This window comes from Neltuma alba, unplaced genomic scaffold, assembly GCF_004799145.2.
Source record: "Neltuma alba isolate B1F8T4 unplaced genomic scaffold, ASM479914v2 tig00010148_pilon, whole genome shotgun sequence".
Lineage (NCBI taxonomy): Eukaryota > Viridiplantae > Streptophyta > Magnoliopsida > Fabales > Fabaceae > Neltuma > Neltuma alba.
This window is the reverse complement of record NW_021635095.1, coordinates 179,476-198,447: the sequence shown is the minus strand read 5'-3', so window position 1 is coordinate 198,447 and position 18,972 is coordinate 179,476. Positions and strand designations below refer to the sequence as shown.

Here is an 18,972-nt window from a genome sequence, read left to right as displayed (position 1 = left end):
TCTTTACCGTTTCGGTTTCTTAATTCCGTCTTCAAACTTCCATTAAAGGCTAATTTTTTCCTAATCATCTTTGATAGTCTCACGTCATCTTCATTAACTCCAAATCTTATTCAGTTTCACAATAATTATGTGATTCTGCACTTCTCAATAACAATTATTGTATCTTTTGGAGGAAATGCCCACTCAAATTCCACATGATTAAGCGGAACAAGCTCAGGGAGAATTATAATTGAACCAATTATGTATCTCTGCAGCGGAATTCATATGATTGCTGCAGTTTTCTTATTTTCCATTTCTACCTAGTTATCATCAATACACATTCCAATCAGTTCCTCTAATGAGATTACAGAGATTTCGATGGCGTCTTTAACATTATTGATCACAAAATCTGTGGGGCATTCAATAGGAAATAAGTGATATCATTAACTTCAATTCAAAATAGCATTTCATTCTTCCCAAAGACATAAATGTACACTTGTCTGTCACTCGTCTTGTATTGTAGCAGCAAAGCATTCAATTTGATTCCTTATTATTGAGGCCTCGCAGGCTTCAACTTCTTTCGAATTAGTATGTTGGAGTTTTGGTGTCACATCTCTATCAATGAAACTTCATGATTATTCTCCTGTGTGTTGGAATTGATTTTGCCCCCCACAAGCATCATACACTAAAAGTAGCTTGCTCTCACTATTTCGTTTAACTTTTGAAATCATGGCATGTTAGTGAGTCTCTCATCATCCACAGTCTGAATCTTGTGAGCCAGATGGATGCGTCAAGGATGCTTTTAAGGTTCGCCTCATGGAAACTCCAACAGTTTGCTGGATTAGGTCAAATTTACTCGTACCTTGTCACACAGACAAAGAAAGAGAGGGGGCAAATGCTTTTATGCAGCATCTTCCTAGTGCAACATTTCCTTTTTAGTTAGGCTGGGTTAATCAAATAAGGATCAGTGAATGATTTGATGGTCTGATAAGATATATATTGGACCCATTTTTTTGTAATTCTGACTCTTCATGATTATCACTATACTTTTGTGTTTATCCATGTTTTAAGAATTCAGTACAGCTAAGAAGAAGGATGATAAGAGTAAGTTTAAAGATGAGAGATTTGATCCATTTATACTCCATCAACAATGGAAGCCCCGGTTCTTGTTAGAGACAGAGATGAACAGGGGTGTACTGTAATGAGCTGTGTAAGAGGTGGACAGAAAAGGCTCTCCCTCAATTTAATGTTGGGGGTACAAAATTCAATCAAAAGGCATTTCACAGAGTGAAGAAAAAGAAAGATAAACGAATTGGTATGAAAGGTGAGATGTTTTTGTTGAAAAGCAGTCAAAGCCAATGATGATTTAGGTAGGAGAGAGACAAACATAAAAGGCTTTAAACCCTTTTGTTTTCTGAGTTAACATGCCACCGAACTCACAAAGCTTATTTTAATGTGAAAAGAAGGGTATCATTTGCGGTTGATGAACGTGCCTTGGATCAGGTGAAGGAGGGTCATTCATAAATCCAAAAGAGAAAAAAAGGTACGTTGGCAGGGAAAGAAAAACAAATTAAAAAAAAAAAAAAAGTTGGGGGGCCTGCTCAGCTTAAAAGCCAGAATACCTTGAGGGCCCTTTGGCGACTCGCAAAAGTTTTTCGATGGTGGATATAAAAATGAAAATAAAACATACTCCGTAGTTCAAAAGAATATTTGGTATGTAGATGAAATTTTATATAGTTTTTTTTTATTCGATATTTGGACATATAATGTGACCTGCCACAAATTCCCTTTTAGATTTTTTTCCCACTTAAGAAAATTGTTATATGAAAGTCTAAATCCTACTCAATCTAACAATTATCAGGCTTCACAGTCCCTTCACCATGATCCCCGTGATATTCAGTTTCTGATCTATAACTCGGCAATTAATTTATCATGTTGGGCCTTATTATTGCGGAATTATCGTTTGCCCCAATTTGTGGGTTTCGTGAGCCTAAGAAGCCCATCAAAGAGAAAGCCATATCTCGTCATATCTCTCGGGATATTCCAGGCGCCCATTCTTTGGAAGTTGGATCGTATTTATCCGGAGTAAGAGTTGACGGTATACAATTATTTGAAAATCAAAAAGAAATACAAAAACACAACTCATTTAAATTTTCATTCTTTTACGTTACCTTCAACGTGCATCAGATAGATCAGTTTCTTCGTGTATTCTAGTATTCTACGAAACTTGATAATTTGAGCTCGTTAGTGATTGCTTGTTTTAAATTTTTGCGTCCTATTTTGTCTGGGTGTGTGTGTGTGTGATTGATTAGTACTAGCATTTAGTAGCATTCGGGAATGACTTTCCAGCTATGGATTTCGCAGTTCCTTTAAAATCTACACTCATGCTTCTTCAGGTTAACCAAGGGCTGCTTTTTTTTTTTTTTTTTAACTTCAGTTTTTTTCTAAGGACGTTCAAACCAAAAGTAGATTCATTGTATTTTTCGAAAGCACAAGTAGAGCAATAGAGGAAGTGACAGTCTCTAAGAATTTCTGGCCTGCCGGTATTCCCTATTTACACATAACGCATTCACTCACTTGGCCAAGCGCATAGACCCCCCATTCAAAATTTTACAATTATAGTCTTTTTTCTTTATTGATTTTGTCCTCTCGCATGTGCGTTTACTTTGACCGATGCTAGTCTTCCATCTTCACATCACCAGAAAACGCCAAGTTGGTACAAAGGCTCCTGATGGGCAGATAATTTTGACGAACGCAAGAACATGGACCGCTTTTCCAATCTTGAAGGCCATATTATATTCCATGAATATTACCGAGAAAAAATAAATTGACTGTTACTTAGGAGGCCGTATAAGCAGTTCTTAATTTCCCCGTTTATATGTTGCTTTTTTGTTTTCCAACCAGCAAATGTTAAATATTATATCGCAACCATAAGACAGGTTCTATAGTAGTGGCAGATGAAATTAAACCACAGATTGTTCACTTCAAAAGGCATTAAAATCTTGTAAGATCGAAATGAGATGGATATTCCCCCTCCCTTTCGATGTCCTGATGGATCTAATTAGGCGTTCACGATCATATAGAAATCTAAGCAGTTCCATTGCCAAATGAATATAATTAATCAAGTGCAATTGCTTCAGTTCGTGCTCATCACGCAGGGGAGTAGCTAGGGGATAATTAATTAGAAGGGTTTTGATTTGTTTGACAAATAAAAGCAGCTCACTAAAACCAAAACCCCAAAAGAACAAAGAAAGAAACTCCGTGGGGTTTTAGTTAACTGCAGGTTGTTGCATGAATTAATAGTCTAAGTTTAGGTTTTGATGAGGTCAGTCAACGTCGAGATTGGGCCAAAAAATAAAAAATCAGCGATGAAAGTTTTATGTGATGACAGTAACAGAGAACATGGTGGACCTTGAACAAGCTAAGGTACGATGTCACGGGGTGAATAGTCGTCGTCCCTCTTCTTCCCCCTGCGTGCATGCATGTACCTCAAGTTTATTTGCTTGGTTTTTATATAATGGTCTTAACCTGTGTGTGCCCATTATAATTTTCTTCTACGTATATTTGCAGGTCAAACGTCAAAGTCTTTGCTCCTCTGGTGGTAATTAAAGTGCATGCATTTTCGTTCAGTTTTTTTTTTTCCTTCTAAACAGCGTGTGATTCTTATCCCCGGCCGGCATTTTTTAGGCGTCCATCTCATCAGCAGCTCGAGGTTGTCCTTTTCATTCGGTGCCTTCATGTCTCCTATTCCTTTTCTGTCATTTCCATGTTTCCATTATGGTTTCTGTTCTGTCTGGGCTCAGGGCCACCTTAGCTTGCTCCCCTTCCAGCCCTATGATTACAGGAGTCCGTTAGACATTAATTAATTCCCAGATATGTGACTTGTTCCTGGAATTATCAAGAATACACCCCCACACGGATAGAGAGAGAAGGAAACAGCGTACTTCATTTTCCGACACAGTTTAGATTAATTAATACGGAGTAACTAGGACAACGCGTATCCAAAATAGGAAGATGAAACTTAATTAAAAAGAAATGAGGGTATTGAGAATTCATATTTTAAGAAAGCTTTATCCTTATATACTTAATTTATTATTATCCTTTTAAAAAAGGCACACGGCAAATTTCAGAAAATGGTCTGACAAGATGAAGAATCTGAACTATTGATGTGCATGAATTACTCTTTAAACCAAGTACACATGCATTTAAATATCAATATATATGTATAAATTTAATCTGTGCTGTAAAACATAAATCCAAACCAAATTGTAATTCTAACACTCAATTGTATGCGGACATGTTAGACTTTCTTTCTGATATATCCGACTACAGTAGTTACAAAAAACTAATTTAGAGGGTGGAGGCTGGGAGAAACAAACATGTCGAACCCTCTTTCTGAGTTCCGGGGTAGCTTAGGGTCCAGAGATGCATCGCGGTATACGTAATTGCTTTGAAGTTAAGACAGTAGTCACATTAATATTACATGGAATTAAATATTTATGCCAGTAATTAACCAAGTCGACGACGACAGACTTGTCTCACAAACCTAACCAAATGAATTAGTGGATAAGTTGACCCAAAACAATAGTATTTATACGTACCTGTACAATCAGGCGGCGAAGAATGGTATGCACCCCAGTATTTGGAGTCGCTACGTAAATGAGAACAGCGAGAGAAAAATAGAGAGTGCGTAACCACTAATTTCAATTATTTAGCTATTATTGATTCAATGGTTTTTCCCCCCGGAGGATCCGTTGAATCATTGAAATTAAATACACGTAAAAAGGATATAGATTTTGTAAAATTTATTCATAAATTAAATTAATCCATAAACTCTCTCTCTCACTCTCTGAACTGCAGCCGAAATATGTTTAGCATATAATTAGGGCATATCAACAGTAGGATCGGAATTGATGCATTGATAAAATCGTATGTAAGATATAAAACATACAAATTAAATTCTCAGTGAGTGGACAGCATATTGAAAGAACAACGAAGATGCAATAAAGATGATGCGTTAGGACAAAGCTGTAAAGATATTTTGCAAACCAAATACGCAGCGTCGGCCAAAAGAAAAGGGAAAGCCACGCGGCCGGACGCTGATGAGGGAAGAGGAACACTTGCAAAGAGGAATGCGACAATCGACCTGGCTGGCGTTACGTCGGGCTTTGCATCGTTGTTAGTGTCCCCAGCTTGTGATCGCCCACCTTATCCCCTTCATGTCAATTAGTAATCAATATTTAATTGAAGCGAAGAAGAAGGGAAGGGGAAGCTTGAGGGAGGTGATTGAATGGGCAGGGCGTGAAGGAAACAAACAGGAGCAGCGAAGCGATGAATGATGCACACAGGTGTATGGAGTTAGCTAGGATGTTGATTTGGATGGGAGGTGTCCCACAGAACCAGCTGGCCAGATTTGACGCTCTTTAAAACATTTCATGTTTCGTTTCTCTGTTCCCTCCAGCTTACCGCCATTCATATTCACGCAGGTGGCTTACCGCCTTCCCTTTCTCATTGCGACGAACCAACTGGGCAGCACACTCCACTCCACGTCTTGTTTTTTTCTTCGAAATCGTTACATATAGCTGCGTTCTCTGAGACTGAGATTTGGCGATTTCAACAGCAGTGGGCCACCGCCTGTCTTGTTCCTTTAATTATTACTAACTTCTTTACATGTCGTGGCTGTCTCCCTGAACTGCCCTGCCCTTCACTACACGCTTACAGCTTAAAAGCCTTCAGCCTGATGAGCCCTGTCAATATTACTATTGCCCTTTCCATTTCTTCCCAGGCGTTACAACTCATCATTTAATATCGTCCACATCATACATGCATCGTCTTTTCCTCCCCCTTTTTCATCACTCCGTCTCCACGGGACAAAGGCAAGCAACACGACAACTTCTTCTTCTTTTTTTTTTTTGAGAAGTTCTCTCGCCTTGCATTATTATTGTTATAGATACTCCATACATGTATAAAGCACATCATACTTTTTTCCTTTCCTTTTTCTTTTGGATGAGAGAACAATTGGACTATTTTTTTCCCAAAAAAAAAGAAGGAAAGTAAAACGCCGGCCTCGTTGACGGCTCTATAATAATCTGCGAGTAACACGTGGGCTATATATATCCATTTTCTTTTTCCGGAAAAAAATCATATCATAATAAGTCGATGTATTTCTTAAAAGCAGAATAGAAGCTCGAATTCAAAAACTCAGTAATTGTTGGCGAATGGAAAGGTGAATTTGATATGAAACATTGAAAATAAAAAATACGAATTCTAATTGAAAGTAAAAAAATATATTAAAAAATTATTTATTATGAATAATTGTTTGTTGTTTAGAATTGGACAAATCGATACATGTGAAATTCGAAAATATCATGAGAAGATGTGGTATTCTTCAATTCTACCTCCATGGGATAATCTAATCATATACAATAAGAAATTACTTATACAAAATATTATTTAATAGTTTTTTCAATCCCAACTCTAACATTTATTCTTCATTTTAAATGCTTGGTCAGAACTTTAATCCCTCCCAACCGTAAATTCGCCCATTGGAGGTTTCTTGTATGCAGCGATTGCAAGATTTCACCGTGCGTCAATGGCATCTCAACTCACTAAAGATGCCTGTCAGGTCCGGGGGGAAAACACAACAAAGAGAATAATCTAGTCAAAGGTTTGGGAATGCCATGGCATTAGTTGGGAATGCTCAATTTTTTTTTTGTTTGCTTTGGGTTCGAATATAATAAAAACAATTTAGATTTAATGACTTATAAATACATTTTTAATTATGATTTACAAAATACAAGATAAATATGAAAAGAGTTTTATCTGGTTTACGTGAAACATAATTATAAATAACTCCAAACTCTCTTTCTTTTTTCTTTCTTTTTTGTCAAAAGATCAACTATATAAAATGAAGAAAATTACACAACTAAAACCAGCATTATTGGGTTCAGGGAATAGAGGTCAATATAAAACACCAGTTTTGTAAAAACCATTACCTTATGTTCTTAATATAAGATCTTATTTGATTTTTATTTTGGTATTAAATATAAGATCCTAATATACTTTGTTTTAAATACTTGTGTATTTTTTTTCAAGGTAGTATTCTAATAATAATAGTTCTAGCCAACACAATTGATTAGTAAAGATATTGAGAAAAAACAACACCTATTTGTTACAAATAACTAACTTAACTTATTTTTTAATCTCCTCAAATTAGTGAACTAGTTTTATAATTAGGAGCTGAGGTAGTATTCTTGAATAGAATCAAAACAGTTTATTGATTTGCCAAGGCCCGTTCATTTAATCCAAGCCGATGGTGGTTTGGTTCAATTTAAAAGTCAGCATTTTATTTAATTATGAGTAAACTATACCCATCAACCTTCTGTATTATTTTAATTACGTAGACATTTCTGGATTTTGTTTTTCCTTGCCAGAAACCAATTTCATAGAATGCAATAAAAATACGGGGGAAATACAAAAAAGAATCTAAAAATTTACTAGAGCCGTCAGATGAAGACTTTTTAAAAACGCAATACAGTGCAACTTTTGTATCGTCAAGCATTTTATTTTGCTGAGAAAATATTGAATGGGCAAATACGAGGTGGGGTCCTCTTCTCTTGATTGTTTCGCCGGTTGTTGCCAAATGGGTCAGAGGCCTTCTCTTCTCTTTTCTTCTCAGTCATGGTTCCCCTCTGGCCCTCTCCCTTAAAAGCCCCGCCCCTTCCTTTCCCTTCCTAATCTCATCGAAGTGAAACCCATTTCTTCTCGCAGAAGATCAGATCCCCCTAAAACCCCTCAATCCAACTCAATCACATCAATCATAAATGTCTTCCTGCTTTCGCCGCTCCCCTACCACCAATGACGGCGCTCCTCCCCCGCCTCCTCCGCCGCCACTCTCCACCAACCCCAACCTCACCACCTATCTCTACCACACCGACGCCGGCATCGTTTCCCTCACCTGGTCACGCTCCATTCTTGGTCGCTCCCTCCATCTTCACCTCCATCATCCCCTTTATGATTCCCCTCCTCCTCCTCCTCCTCCTTCTCTCACTTCCGCTTCCTTTCACCTCCACATCAAGCCCTTCGTGTTCTGGAAAAAGCACGGAACTAAGAAGCTTTCCCCCAATACTCTCATCTTCTGGAATCTCTCCAAAGCTAAATTTGGGTCCGGACCTGAGCCCCACTCTGGTTTCTACGTTGCCCTGGTTGTGGACAGGGAGATGATTCTTGTGGTCGGCGATCTCAATAAGGATGCGTACGCCAAGACTAAAGCTCGCGATCCCAAGAACTCCCAGCTTCTGGTTCTCAAAAGGGAGCATGTGGTGGCCAACAAAATCTACACCACAAGAGCGAAGTTTGGGGGCAAAATGAGAGAGATACAGATAGATTGCGGATACAGGGACGATTCCAGGCTCTGCTTCAGCGTGGATGGGAAAGCTGTGCTTCAGATCAAGCGATTGAAATGGAAATTTAGAGGAAATGAGAGGGTAGAAGTGGAGGGGGTACCTGTTCAGATCTCGTGGGACGTCTACAATTGGCTATTCGAGAGAGAGAACGGTGATGGGCACGCCATTTTTATGTTCAAAATTGAGGAAGAAGGTGAAGAAAGGGGTAAGGAAGTAGCAGGGGACAGAAATTTGGTGAATCTGTGGACGCAGCAAAACTGGCATTCGGGGCTGAATGAATGGGGGAGAATAGGCAAGAGCTTCTCGTCGTCGTCGGTGTCAGTGTCATCGTCGGCGGGATCTTTTGGCGGAAGCTCCTCCGTGATGGAATGGTCGAGTGTGGAGGAGAACGAGCTGGTCGTGCCCATCGGATTTTCCTTGCTCGTTTATGCCTGGAAAAGGTGAACACCGGGCGCTCTCTGTCCGATCCCTGATTAGTGAAATCCAGTTCTTCTAGGTGCTAACCAGTTAGATTAGATTAGAGTCCGCTAACCCATTTGTTTCGTGAACATAATTAGTGATTGAATACACCTAGTCACGGCATTTTAGAATTCAATACGCAGATTCATAGTTGAGATAAGGTACGACAGTTTCTTCCTCGCGAGCGAGAATTCCTGAATTTTCATTCCACAGTAGTGAAATATATTGTATTGTAATGTAAATTTTATGCAATAGGAGTATTATTTTGCGTGAGAAGCATAATCACCAAAATCTCTGGTTGCCAATTGCGTCCATTGGGTCGTGGTAATGAGCAGTTGTAATTTGTGGAATTTTAATCGGAATACCCCATTCTAGGCATTGCGGTTCGTGGAAGGGCCTTTTCTCTCTGGTAGTTTTGGTTGCTGTTGCCGTTATGAACCAAAAATTTAGTTGGCCTTGTACGGTACACCAACAATCTACCATATGCGAGGTAACGATTTAACAGCAGTAACAGGTTTAAAAGGAAAGGGAGAAGGAAAACTGGAAAAGCAAAGGACAACAGAAAAGCAAATAGGGAATAGAGATGTGAAGGCGGTGGAAAACGAGAAGAGAAAAAACAGTGGTGGGAATGTGGGATAGGAAAGCGCAACTGGGGGGAAAAGGGGGGAGAGGACAGTTGATAGTGGCGTTGCAGTTCAGAAGGAGATGGGTGATGCATGGTGGTCGACTGCGAAATATGCTCTCGATTCGATTTCCCACTTCATTGCTCCTCGGCGTGTATTGCGCCCTTAATATTCTAATTTTTCGAAATGAAAAAAATACGATTTAGTGAATTCTGAGAATTTTATAATGCTTGTCAGTTTAATATATTTTTATTTGTACCGTTAAACGAGGGATGTGGAGCCATGTAGATGATGTGGTTGAATTTGTGAACACCAACGGATCAATGTAGTCTTATTTTGTAAAAGGCGGAGGAGATTGTGTTTTCTACGAAGACGGAAGGGAAAGATTTGCGGATAGAAGTAAATAGAGGGAGGATGCATGGTACGTGGACAGTGGGTTTAAAAGCAATGAAAAGTGTAATAAGTAGGGAGTACTTTACTCTAATCTCCTCAGCCGACGTATCATTCCAATGTGGTGTCGGTTGCTTTTCCTTCCAGTTCCAACTTTCAAGCTGGGTTTCCTTCCCAATTCACACATTTGTTTCTTACTTTGTTCCGACTTTAATCTCAGCCCACTACCTGACTTTTAAAACCAAAAAAAAAAAAAAACAAAAACTGCTGCTGCTTTAGATTTCGTGTGCTGCGGAGTGCTCTCAATAGAATAATAATTTACAACCGCGTAATTTAATTGTATACTGTACACACATCATTTATTATTTGGGGCCTGGGCCTTCATTTTTCACTTATTTTTATTTTAAAAGATGTTTGCCTAATTTATTTTTGAAAAGCACTTTTTCACATATCAAAACAAATTTTTTTTTTATATATATATATATCATAAAAATATTTTTAAAATCATGATTTTATATCTACCCAAAGACCTTTTAAAATGACAAAGCGTAGGTAGTCTCGTTCAAAAGTCAATTATATATAATTTTCTTTATTTTTGAAAATTTAAAACTTAACACCTTGTTATTACGAAAAAAAAAAACTGTTAAGTGTAACATAATGCATGCCATGCCATATTAGTCATAATCACCTGGAAATGACGTGGAATCTGATATGCTTCGTCAATCAAATCTGAAAGATGATGATAGAGATAGAATGTATAAAGCTAACATTTTGAAGGTGGTGTATGATCTACACTTCATAAACTGAAATAGATAGCCAAACTACGAGAGACGCTGAGAGAGGGAGGCGACTATATTGGAATTAGGGACTGACATTGATAAAATGACAAAATTACACACGGTAAACAAAACTGTGTTCAATTGACAAAAATTTAAAAATTTTATGTAATTTACCAAGTTAATAATTTTTTAACGGCAAGAGGTTAGTGGTCCAAATTCAAAATCTAAACGGGGTGTCAGTTTTAAATCTGTTGAAGATGAGGGGTTTATCTGCAGTTAATGTATAAGCTGAGGGGTTATGGGTATTAGAAAAATTCAACCTGCACACGCGACGGGATCCAGGCTTGGATTTGATAGCGGGTCGGTGGTGAAGCCACGAGCAGGAAGCAAATATCAAATTTTATATTGAATCTGCAGTTGGTGGTTTCTAGGCGGCTAACCCCGTTCCAAGTGAGGGCGCGGTGAGCAACCAAGTTGTTGCTTTAGTATTATATATTATTAACACATATGGGTGAACAGAAAGAAAGAACGGGTGTCGTACACTTGAAGTTTTATAACCACAAAACAGGAGTGGGAGCGGCAAAGGAATATGAGCTCCTTCTTCGAGGAACTGGTAAGAAAAGTCGATACTTGTACTGGCATGCTTCTACGCTACGCTGACTTGACTCCTAAAGGGAAATGAACAGATGTCGCTTGCTCTTCACACATATAAGCTGTATCTGTATTCTGTCTAATTAAACAGGAATGGAGCCAAGAGCCTTGTTCATTTTTACTTTTATTTAAAGCACAGGCAATTTGTCATGGTCAATGAGGGTAAAGGCAAGCAAAAGCAGAGAAAAGAGGGAAAGATGGCAGGACCCGATGGGTTTGTTTTTTTGGTCAGAGGACCCGATGGGCTAAAGTTGCATTTTAATTAGTCTGCACTCGAAATTAAAAGCTTTCAGATACAATAATGGTGATGAGCGAACCAGCAGCGTTTCTAGAGAAGGGTGGGAAGTACTTGAACCACGCAAATTTGTTGCCATCATACCAAAGACTCTGAAATGGGTCCCTCTTGTATCTATATTTCTTCATCATGCTAGATAGTTTGAATCAATGCACTAACAGAGCAGTCAGGAACAAGTATGGGAAAAGAAATCATTCATTACAAAGAGATTCTCTTCCTAACGGCCAGCTATTGCAATTGGCCAGCCTAGAATAAAGATACACAGCAGATATGGGCAGTTGGCAGCTTCCCTTGTTCTCAATATAATCAGGTCGCTTCAAACTCGATGCTTATATAATCAGAAACTGCTATTTTAATCTGGGGTGCCTCGTACTCGGTGGCAGGGCATCTCACTTTCTTGTTAATTTTATTCTTCTCGGATCCTGCTCGTCCTCGAGAATTGTCAATCTTTGCTTCTTGTAGATCGGGCGGAAGCACACAGTTGCAGAGAAATCCTACAGGTTAAAACAGATGCATTTTAAGGGAAGAAATGTGGGTTGAAACGGGATTGGTGAGAATGAAATGCGTGAGTAACGCTTACCAAGTCGAGCAAGTCGATTAACCCAACGTGGGATAGAGTTTGCTGTCAATCTGAGACAAACATCATTGCAGAAGTGGTTGCAGTTTTTAGTGATAAGATGGTAGGTGTTCCCAGAGTAGCGATTAGCTAGTTTGTCCATGAATGTCGAAACATGTTTAGGACCCAGATCTGTTGTTCCTATGAAGATAGATTTTCTGAATGTGAAACCAGGACAGTGTCTGGGTTCCACCAGAAATATGCCGGTCGTATCGTATTCGTGAGCTCCAAATCCATATTCAACCCCGTGAACTACAACAACATAAAACAACCATTCAAAGTTTGTGGTGACAATCCTTGTAAATAATAAATATAATCAGTTAATGCTGGTGCGTGCACGTGTTTCAGTAAAGAAGAAGGTGGAGTGCGAACGTACTTTGAACACCAGAATGGTAAACACCGAGGCCAAGCCAGTAGGCATAGCCATTAATGGGGGTGAGATCATAGACGTTGAGGTAAACGGGATACCCTCCTAGCTTCTTTATCAACATTTTGCCCCCCATACTTTCTTCCTCAGACCGGTTGCTACTTGCTACCAACTTGGAATTCTTAGCGCAGAGAAGATCACACACTTGCTTCTCCTTTTACCCTTTTATACTTGTCGTTCCCAAGTTCATAGTATCACCCGACTCACTCATAAACATGCGATTGCTGAGCTCCTTGAGGGCCCTATGCATTTTACTCACACACGCATTAATTAAAAGGAATAAAAATGGGCGTGTTAGAACTGTGCATTGAGAAAAGCAAAAGGGTACAAGAATTCGCAGATATCAAGGGGAGATGTGAAAGGGGGAACTGAAAATGCTGCTGCAATGTCCACAAGGAATAGACACTGCTTTTGTTGAACTACAAGGGAACAGCTTCCTGCCTCTGCAATTATGATTTCGATTCCCCCCACCCTCCCTGGCGCATCCCATGCTTCCCTCCCCCACCTTTCTGACACCTTCAGCGTTTTGTCTTTTTTTTTTTTTTCCCCAAGGGAACAAAATTTTTCCGTCTTATTGAGCCCAAGAGACTTCGCTATCATGCGGCCGTTTCTTGAACCCATTTCCTAAAATCAGAGGCCCATGCTTCTGTTATTGGTCCATGGCCCTAAAACGTCTGATTCTCCCCTGTTGCTCACGTGCAATGCTTCCCCTATCAATGTTGCCTCGTCCACAGATGAACTCTATCTCTTAGCCCTATTCTCCGGTCAACTTTTCATACCAAACCTAATGTTGTGGGGACAGTGTGAATCCGTCAAAATCGAAGCTATTATTATAGAGAAAAGATGGGAACGGAATAATACAGAGGAAGTAGCTACGCAATGCCATGGAATTGCAAAACCCTTCGCATGGACTGAGGGACGGCAGGTTTTGATGACTAACATCCACGTTTGCTACATTATTATTCTACTAAATATCAACATCTCCGAATCTTTCCCAGATTTGAGGCCACTTGATGACAGAGACCTAGTAAGTGCGTCCGCATATATAGGACAAGCATACTCTCCTATGCTACGAGCCCATGACCTTAATAATAGAGCAAGTCTATATCTGATGTTCTGTTCCTTTTTTAATGTTTTGTGACCAGATCTGATGTTCTGTTCCGCACAAGGACAAAGAAACAGAATTATGTTCGTTCCTATAAGATATCTGTCTATTGTATAATTGTTATCCAACTTACTGGTCTGGTTTTTCATATAACCGTAGATACACGTTTCTTTTCATGCACCGCCAAGAAAATCACATGTTTATCCTTGTACCCACTTTTTGCCGTCATCCTCATTGTCCGTGTTATTTTTTTCAAACATTAAGTAAGAATCTTATTGAGCAATAATTGAGAAGCATCACTGAATCTAAAGAGGTGTTTAGAACACCTCATAATCACTTTTCGGAAGTATTTTTTTGTAAATTAAGATAAATTCTTCCACATATTTACTTCGTATACCGTAAAAGCACTTCAGAACCATGGTTTAATTCTTACCCAAACATCTTCTAAATTTTAAGAATTCCCAGGCATAATTTTTCAGAAGTACTTTTTTGCAAATTAAGACAAACTCTTTCATATATTTACTTTATATATCGTAAAAGAACTTCTGAAACTATGGTTTAGTTCTTATCTAAACACCCTCTAAATTTTAAGAATTCTCAGGCATAATTTCTCCTTTACGTTTTTTTTTTTTTCACTGCACTCAAAAAACATAAATCCTTGTCTGTTTAAATCTGCGTTGTCGCTGATTTGACGGAATATTCCTTGACTGATGAATTGTGTTTAATTGTGCTCCTATCCGAATCTGAACTATATTGTTTTTTGAACAACTTAATCCAAGAACATACATCATCTAGAATGGGTCAAGACATGAACTTTTCGTATTGGAGATGACAAACCGTTCAACAGCTGAAAGTGGAAATTAAGTTCAATAATTCCAGCATAACATTGGAACAAATTGCTGCATATTATAGGCCAGTTTTGTGACTGACGAGAGGTATCATAACTGAAAAACCCTCCTAAATCGGCACAACAAGTAAACACGTCAAGGTCTCGGAAAGAAAAGAACTCGACATTCTAGAAAATATCAGATCATTACCTCACAGTAAAGAAGTTTGATCCTCCACAACATTATTTTTCAGACAATGCGAGAATAAACTTGTCAAGATGCCTGGCCCTAGCTAGTACATATTGAATATCCTATACAAATAAGCCCTTAGAGCTTGAGGGATAAATCAAGGTGCTTTGTTTCTTCTTGATCAGTCTTCAATAGAGTTCCAGTTGCCAAATACCCAGCGATCTGATCACTAACTGCAGAACCCAACTTCGTCGTCTTTGCCGTTTCAAACCTTCCTACACTACCTCGTGATGACAAGCCCAACGTTGTTGTTCTATGAAAATTAGCCATCTCTAGCTTGCCTACTCTGGGTTTCTGATCAATTAGGGGTCTTGACCAGCCATGATTTCCGTGGCTGTTTCCAAACCCGTAATTAGAAGAAATATGAGAACGCTTGTGAATCATGGCGTGCGCCTGAATTCCAAGAGGTTTATTAGCGGCAGTACCGTGGAGGGGCAGAGACGCCATACTTGTATACCTGTTATTATGATGCAGAAAAGGAAGCCCAAAGTCTGTAGCTGAGGCCATTATCTCCCTCTGTCCTCTCTTCGCTATTAACCTCTCCCTCTTGTGCGCATTTTGGTGTCCTCCAAGCGCTTGCGAACTGTAAAACTTCCTCTGACAGTACTTGCAAGAAAATACTCGTGGCTCTGCCTCTAAAGCTCCAGAATTTTCTGAACTTTTGGATTTTTCCCTATCTACATCCAAATTGGTTATGAGATGGAGTTCTGGATTGCACCCGGCAGCAAAATCATCGCCGTTCACGTTCAGATCTAACAAAGAATCTGTCTTTGCATCTTCTTCTTCTTCTTCCTCCTCCTCAACAGATAGGTGTTTCTTTTCCTGTTGGCTCTGCAATGGACTACTTGGACTGGGACGAACCTCTCCAGCGAAGAGTAGGCCGGGGTTATTACAAACTCGTTCCATGGCAGATAGTACTAACTTTCTCATTCCCTTGTCGGTAGTTTAACACAAATATTACCCTGCGGATTCTTCAGACCGTAAAATGGGTTGGAAAAAAAAAAAGCATATGGTCAGGAGTTTAATTATTCATGGGATTCCTATATGTGGAATAGGATTTGCGGAAACAGTAACACAGCTTCTAGTGCACTTTTGACTTTTGAATGGAAATCCATTATATATTCAACCATGTGGCTGTATAAACTTACTGTACACAGCTGTAATTTGGTTGAGAATTTTGTAGCATATGGCAAGAAATTATAAGTCATCATTAACCTGAGGAAAACTGCATGAACTGGATGATTCTGAGGCGTTCCCTAAAGAACATGGCAAGCCGAGTCGTTGTCCCTGTTAGAGGCTCATGCAGGGACACGGTGTGGGGTAACTGCCGGTAATGGAAGGGAAGTTGGCCATTGGACATCGGGAAGACCAGAAGAATATTATCAAGTGATGCGATCACGCGCGGTATCGAAAGTAACCTAATCATGGAGGAGACAGAGCCAAACAACTTTCTCTGTACTTGGAAGTCCATCCAGCGGGGCTGCCATGTTCCCATTTATCCCAATGCTGTTCCTTTGCATTTCTAGTTTTCTAGTCCCTTGTGTTCGTCTCAACTTTCTTACTTTTCATGTTCGCTTCGCACCCATTTCCTTACAAGGGACCACTTCCGTGTCTTATAAATATCCACTTCGAAAGGAACGGATCAACTCAATTTTGCTCCTTAATCTGTCTTAAACATTTTAGGCCTTAATTTGGCCTGATAGAATTACGCTAATTAACTTATCAAAAGGAGGCAAAGAAAAGAAAATAAAGAGACAAACGGCCGACAATTAAAAGGGAAGGCTGATGTGGAGGCATTCTGGTTACCCGTGATAGCGGAATTGTGTATTAATTGTGGATTAAGTTACATTATTAAGATGTGAAGCAAGAGAAGCACATAAGGAATAAGCTGCTACTAATATTTCGGCCTAGGAGCAACTTGGGCTTCTGGTATAAGTAATGATGGTCAGCACCATCACAAGTGGACATATATATGTATATATGGGGCAACTTTAACGGCAAAGTCGTAAGTCGAAGCCCCACCGTAAATTAAAGTGGGATGAGTGAGTTATGGACTATGAACAAATCCCACAAGGCAAACAACTCGCAGGAAGTAATGAATGCATCGAACCAAATCTCTTTTGCAGATCCTCTTTGTCCACTCCAACACTTGGGAAAAAAAACATAATAAAGAACTGGTCCTCATTGGAAAGCCATCCCACGCAAAAGCTACCACCCACCATCATCTTCTTGGATCTTTTTTCAAAAGCTCCCCTGGACATCATTGGCCTCAGTGCTACATATACAGATAAAACTTGTTGGTTCTGGTTGATATAATCTCTGTACATCCTGCTTTCTTTAATAATGTGCCCATTAACCTTTTGTCTTTATTTAGTGCCGCGTAGTACGTCATGATCTTATACTCAGAGCTGCTATATTCACACATCCAAAGTTTCTATTTTTCAAGTGGTGTCTGTTATTTTAACTTATGGAGACAGGGCAAGTTGGCTTATAAAAGGGAGGGAGCGTATGTGCATCTGTTACTTTAACTTATGGAGACAGGGCAAGTTGGCTTGTAAAAGGGAGGGAGCGTATGTGCATGCGTAAGAGGCAATTCAATAGGAACACACAACATTGAGTGCGGCGGCGTATTGATATCGTGGCTCCAATGCATGGATTTTGACCAGAACCTCATTGTCCCGCCTTTCACTGCACGATAACCATACTGTTTTTTTCTTCTTCCCTTTTTTTTTAAAATACGCTACCTCCGCTCTTTAATATAAAAGTTTGTTTAACTTTTATTTTGGTCCTAAATATAAAACCCCAATCTATTTTATTTCTCATAATTATCCATTTTTTCTAAGACAATTATTGTAATAATGGTAATTTTAGCCATGATAGTTTATGAAAGATAACACTTATTTATTACAAATAACTAACTTAACTAATATTTTTAATTTACTCATATTAATTAATTAGCTTTTATATTAAGTATCGAACGTAATATTGTCATTATGATTGTTGCGCTACGATCCACCCTATCAGCTATTGCCCGACCATCATCCATGACTTAATTAATAGTTATCAGCAACAATAATTTTTTGTTATTACTAGTCAGCGCTGATGTCTGCCACCTCAATTTACTTTAGTCTCTTCCTCCTCATTGGATGATTATTTTAATCAGATTAAATTTAAATTATTTAAATTGTTGCTTTTATTTTGAAATTTTAATCTTAAAGGATGTATCGTAAACTTAAAGAAATCTAACTCATTTAATATACAAAACAATGTGCGCGGATTTATTTTAAGTCTGTTAGTTATATAGCCATTTTAATTTTCATAAAGCAATGCCATTTCTAGTAGTTTTGATTGCTTGGAATAGGCCGAAGGTTCGTTTTTCCTTGTTTCAAATTTAAGAGGTGTTTAGGTTAATGTTAAATTTTGAAAGTGATTTTACAGCATATAAAATAAGTATGTAAGGAAATTTTGTTTTCATTTTGTTAAAAATATTTGAAAAGAATGAAAACAAACTTGATGATCAAAATTTATATTAATTCTTTTTAATTTCACATTATCAAAGCCCGGGGTCAACCATTTGCCGTCATATAATTCTAACCTGCACCGGTGCGGTGATTTTAAACTTCTATTATTCTAGTAACACTAAAGAACGTTTGTTGTGATAATTCATCTGGTCAAACCTAAAGATTAGTCATATTCTGCAGTATGACTTACTGTAATTAAAATGAAAAGTCAAACGTAATTTTTTAAAGATATTAGGTCTGAAACATAGGACATTGTGAGAGAGGATAATGGCATTGAACAGCGCACGCAATAGTATGCGCCTGGAAGCAATTAGTCGCCATGATTGAATCCATTCATCCCCAAAGTCAGCTCCACTTTAATGCCAGCCAAGTCAGCCCAACGAAGTCAACGAAGGTTACGGCACAGATAGCAACACATCTATTCTAGATTAACACAAATAGCCTGGAAAAATTATACTCCTCCGCTTCTTAATACTACCTACTGTCTTTAAAATAAGACTCATTTTGACTTTTATGTTAGTTCTAAATATAAAATCTTAATCTATTTTGTCTCTCATATTTTCTCAATTTTTTAAGATAATCTTTCTAATAATTATAGTCTTAGCCAGCATACTTGATTAATAAGGATATTTTAGGAAAGACAACA

General features: G+C 38.5%; 3 protein-coding genes across 3 annotated transcripts; 1 reads left to right on the top strand and 2 right to left on the bottom strand.

Annotated features, from left to right (window-relative positions):
- Positions 1-7,682: 7,682 nt before the first annotated feature.
- LOC114754548 (uncharacterized) lies at positions 7,683-9,199 on the top strand. Its single transcript, XM_028943333.1, has one exon. It carries the CDS (start codon positions 7,803-7,805, stop codon positions 8,826-8,828), a length of 1,026 nt encoding a protein of 341 aa, XP_028799166.1. The 5' UTR covers positions 7,683-7,802; the 3' UTR covers positions 8,829-9,199.
- A 2,358-nt stretch (positions 9,200-11,557) lies between these two features.
- LOC114754549 (deSI-like protein At4g17486) lies at positions 11,558-13,032 on the bottom strand. Its single transcript, XM_028943334.1, has 3 exons — positions 12,574-13,032; positions 12,162-12,449; positions 11,558-12,075 (listed from the first exon to the last, which is right to left on the bottom strand). The coding sequence occupies exons 1-3, from the start codon at positions 12,698-12,700 to the stop codon at positions 11,888-11,890; spliced, it is 603 nt and encodes a 200-aa protein (XP_028799167.1). The 5' UTR covers positions 12,701-13,032; the 3' UTR covers positions 11,558-11,887.
- Positions 13,033-14,577: 1,545 nt separating this feature from the next.
- Positions 14,578-16,401, bottom strand: LOC114754545 (zinc finger protein 1-like). The gene has a single exon (XM_028943328.1). It carries the CDS (start codon positions 15,733-15,735, stop codon positions 14,884-14,886), a length of 852 nt encoding a protein of 283 aa, XP_028799161.1. The 5' UTR covers positions 15,736-16,401; the 3' UTR covers positions 14,578-14,883.
- Positions 16,402-18,972: the final 2,571 nt, after the last annotated feature.

What these genes read in the sequence shown, in the direction of transcription:
- LOC114754545 (XM_028943328.1), bottom strand. Translation starts at nt 15,735, where the DNA reads ATGAGAAAGTTAGTACTATCTGCCATGGAACGAGTTTGTAATAACCCC.
- LOC114754548 (XM_028943333.1), top strand. Translation starts at nt 7,803, where the DNA reads ATGTCTTCCTGCTTTCGCCGCTCCCCTACCACCAATGACGGCGCTCCT.
- LOC114754549 (XM_028943334.1), bottom strand. Translation starts at nt 12,700, where the DNA reads ATGGGGGGCAAAATGTTGATAAAGAAGCTAGGAGGGTATCCCGTTTAC. An exon ending in TTACCATTCTGGTGTTCAAA is followed by an intron (nt 12,450 to 12,573) that starts GTACGTTCGCAC and finishes ATGTTGTTGTAG; the next exon opens with TTCACGGGGTTGAATATGGA. An exon ending in TAATCGACTTGCTCGACTTG is followed by an intron (nt 12,076 to 12,161) that starts GTAAGCGTTACT and finishes TTTAACCTGTAG; the next exon opens with GATTTCTCTGCAACTGTGTG.